Raw genomic sequence first — 2,893 nt, forward strand, 5'->3', positions numbered from 1 at the left:
AGTGTAATTAAATACAAAAAACAAGTCAATAGCATAATCCAAAATTACTTCAGGTGAAGCAACAACAAAAACCTAAAAATTAACTAACAAAGAGCAAAACAGTTACACTACGAATTTCAATTGCAACATCCAAACTAATCAATGCTCAAGGTTGCACCAACATATTCTGAAAAAAGAAAGAAGAAAGTTTAACAAAGTAGGCGTTAAAACTTTTTAAAACATAAAAGACATATTCATAAAGAGTTAAATGTGTAAATTTACCTTTTTCAACTATCTCAAGTTTTTGAATTTCTTCTTAGAGATCTTCAAGGTTGCATTCTTTGAAAGTTGATCTTAACCATTGTTGAGTATAAATAAGAGCTTCTACTGTCCTTGGAGATAAAGAACTTCAATAAGAGTCAAGAATCTGAGAGATAGGGTACATCGAAGAAGATGATTGGTGATTCTTCACTTCTTTCTTCTCTTCGTTCTCTATCTAAGTTCTGACTCGTCGGGCGGTCGGAGCGGGACTTCGCTAAAAGCTGATTCAGAAGCAATTATAGAAATAGAAATAGAAAGAACATCTCTTGCCATCCTAGAAATAATTGGATACCTAGCCGAAGAAACTTTCCACCAAGCTAAAATATCTAACTCTTTGATCTTTTCCAAATCATCTACCAAGTACTTCTCAAGTTCTGATTTATTTTTAGTATTGTCTTCATCAGCCAAATATTTCTCCCATTGTGATTGCCATATCTCATCACAATGTATGGTATCAATTTCATCATTTAAGCTTGTTTGACCACTAATGTTATCGGTATGAGTCCCATAAAAAGAACTCATATAGTAATTATACAAGCGACTCAAAGTATTCATCATCTTTTTCAATTTTTTGGCTCCCACCAAACAACCATAAGAGTTTTTAAACAGATATTCCATATATTTCAACTTGTATCGAGGATCCAAAACAACATCAATGAATAATAGCTTGTTCATACTTTTAAATGTACTCCAATATTTGTTAAATTTAAGCTCCATTTTTTTAGCCATGCCGCTCAAAATAGAATCTTCACTACGAACATATTTGTAAATTATCTTTTGAAGATTAAAAATCTCATAGAAGAAAGAATTGGAAGTAACATATGAAGTTCCTGAGAATTTCAAAGTTACCTGGTAGAAAATCTCAAGGAACTTAATGAAAACTTTAACATTTTTTCAATCATATATCGATGGATGCCCTCCCACATTATTTATTTCGAAACAATACTTGAGGTACTTGTGATCATCATCATGCATTCTTGAAAATGCCCTTTCAAATTTTACAGTTGTATCTAGCATCATATATGTGGAGTTCCACCTAGTCTCAATATCTAAAGTCAAAGGACCATAAGTATCAATCTTAACCTTCTGACAAATGGCTTAAAGGAATCAAACCTTCTAGGTGAGGACTTAACATATTTGATAGCATTTCTTACCCGAGAAATAGACTCATTTTGTTCATCGAGTCTTTCTTTCACGATCAAATTTAGAATATGAGCATTACATCTAACATGTAAGAACTCATTTCCTAAGATGCTTCCTTTCCAATCCTCAATTCTTCTCTTCAAGTGTTTAATTGCAGAATCATTAGCAGTTGCATTATCTAAGGTCACCGTGAATATGTTATAAATTTTCCAATCAAATAAGCATGCCTCAATCTCCTTAGCAATTATTTCACCCTTATGATCTGATGTTTGGAAAACGTTGAGAATTTTCTTTTTCAGATTCCACTTATCATCGATCCAATGGGCAGTGACAACCATATAAGTTAGATTTTGAAGTGATATCCATGTATCACTAGTAACACATACACGTTGATTATGAATAAGCTTTTTAAGCTTTTCTTTCGCTTCTTGATATATTTTCAAACATTATTTAGCAACAGTCAAGCAAGAAGGTAATTGAAAATTAGGCAAAGCAACTACCATTAATCTCCTAAAACCTTTCCCTTCAACAACTTTAAAAGGTTGTTCATCAAAAATGACAAACTCAGCAATGGCTCTCCTAATCTCATTGATGTTAATCATAACCTTTTATATAGTATATGTACTATGTGCTTGTTCCCCATTTTTAACTACCTTGACTCTTGATTGATTTCCGTCAATAATTCTAAGAGGCAAATTAGGATAAACCTCATTTAAATGTCTCCATAGCGTTAAGGTCTCATTCGTACTTTCAGAAGCAAAGTTACTAGTTCAGTAGTTATATTTTTGCCCTTTTCTTACCCCATTTATCAAGATATTCAGTAGAGTGTTTCCAAACGCCGGAAATTCTCCTGTCACTACACACAAGGCTACGATCAGGGTCGCAAAAAGTTGTTTGTTTCCGCTTTTTAGCATGATTGGGAGTAATATCACAGTTTTATCACCGTCAAACTCAGGTTATAACAAAGTAGTTGGAGATACTTTATTGGTTACCTCCACTGGCTCCACATCTTTTTGAGTAGTTGTAGTTTCTATCTGAAAAAAACTATCCGAAAATCTAAATAAACAGAGAAATCCAAAATCATTAGATAAAAACTAAATCAACAGAAAAAACCTAAATTAGTGGAAAAATCTAAAATAACAGAAAAATAAAATAAAAAACACAAACAAGACGAAAAGACTAGAGAAGCAATTCATTCAAGTAAAACTTCAAAGATACAAAAATAATTACACAAACAAAAAGTAGGGAACATACAAAAAGTAACCAAAAAAGTAAAAGAAAGAAAAAGTTACAGACTTACAGGGATTAAAGCTTTTTGCACTCAATTATTATCGTGAGAGACTGAGAGCAAAATAGAGGTCTACAAGGTTTGGGAGGAAATAAGGGGAAACTAAAAATCTAACGAGGGAAAAAATTGTTTATGTTAACTATTCAATAAGGGTTTTTTATT

General features: G+C 32.2%; 1 protein-coding gene across 1 annotated transcript; it reads right to left on the reverse strand.

Moving 5' to 3' along the window:
• Positions 1–471: 471 nt before the first annotated feature.
• LOC129884366 (zinc finger BED domain-containing protein RICESLEEPER 1-like) lies at positions 472–1,781 on the reverse strand. The gene is made up of 2 exons (XM_055958676.1): positions 1,455–1,781; positions 472–1,149 (listed from the first exon to the last, which is right to left on the reverse strand). Exons 1-2 carry the CDS (start codon positions 1,779–1,781, stop codon positions 472–474), a joined length of 1,005 nt encoding a protein of 334 aa, XP_055814651.1.
• Between the last annotated feature and the right edge of the window lie 1,112 nt (positions 1,782–2,893).

Source organism: Solanum dulcamara, chromosome 4 (assembly GCF_947179165.1).
Source record: "Solanum dulcamara chromosome 4, daSolDulc1.2, whole genome shotgun sequence".
Lineage (NCBI taxonomy): Eukaryota > Viridiplantae > Streptophyta > Magnoliopsida > Solanales > Solanaceae > Solanum > Solanum dulcamara.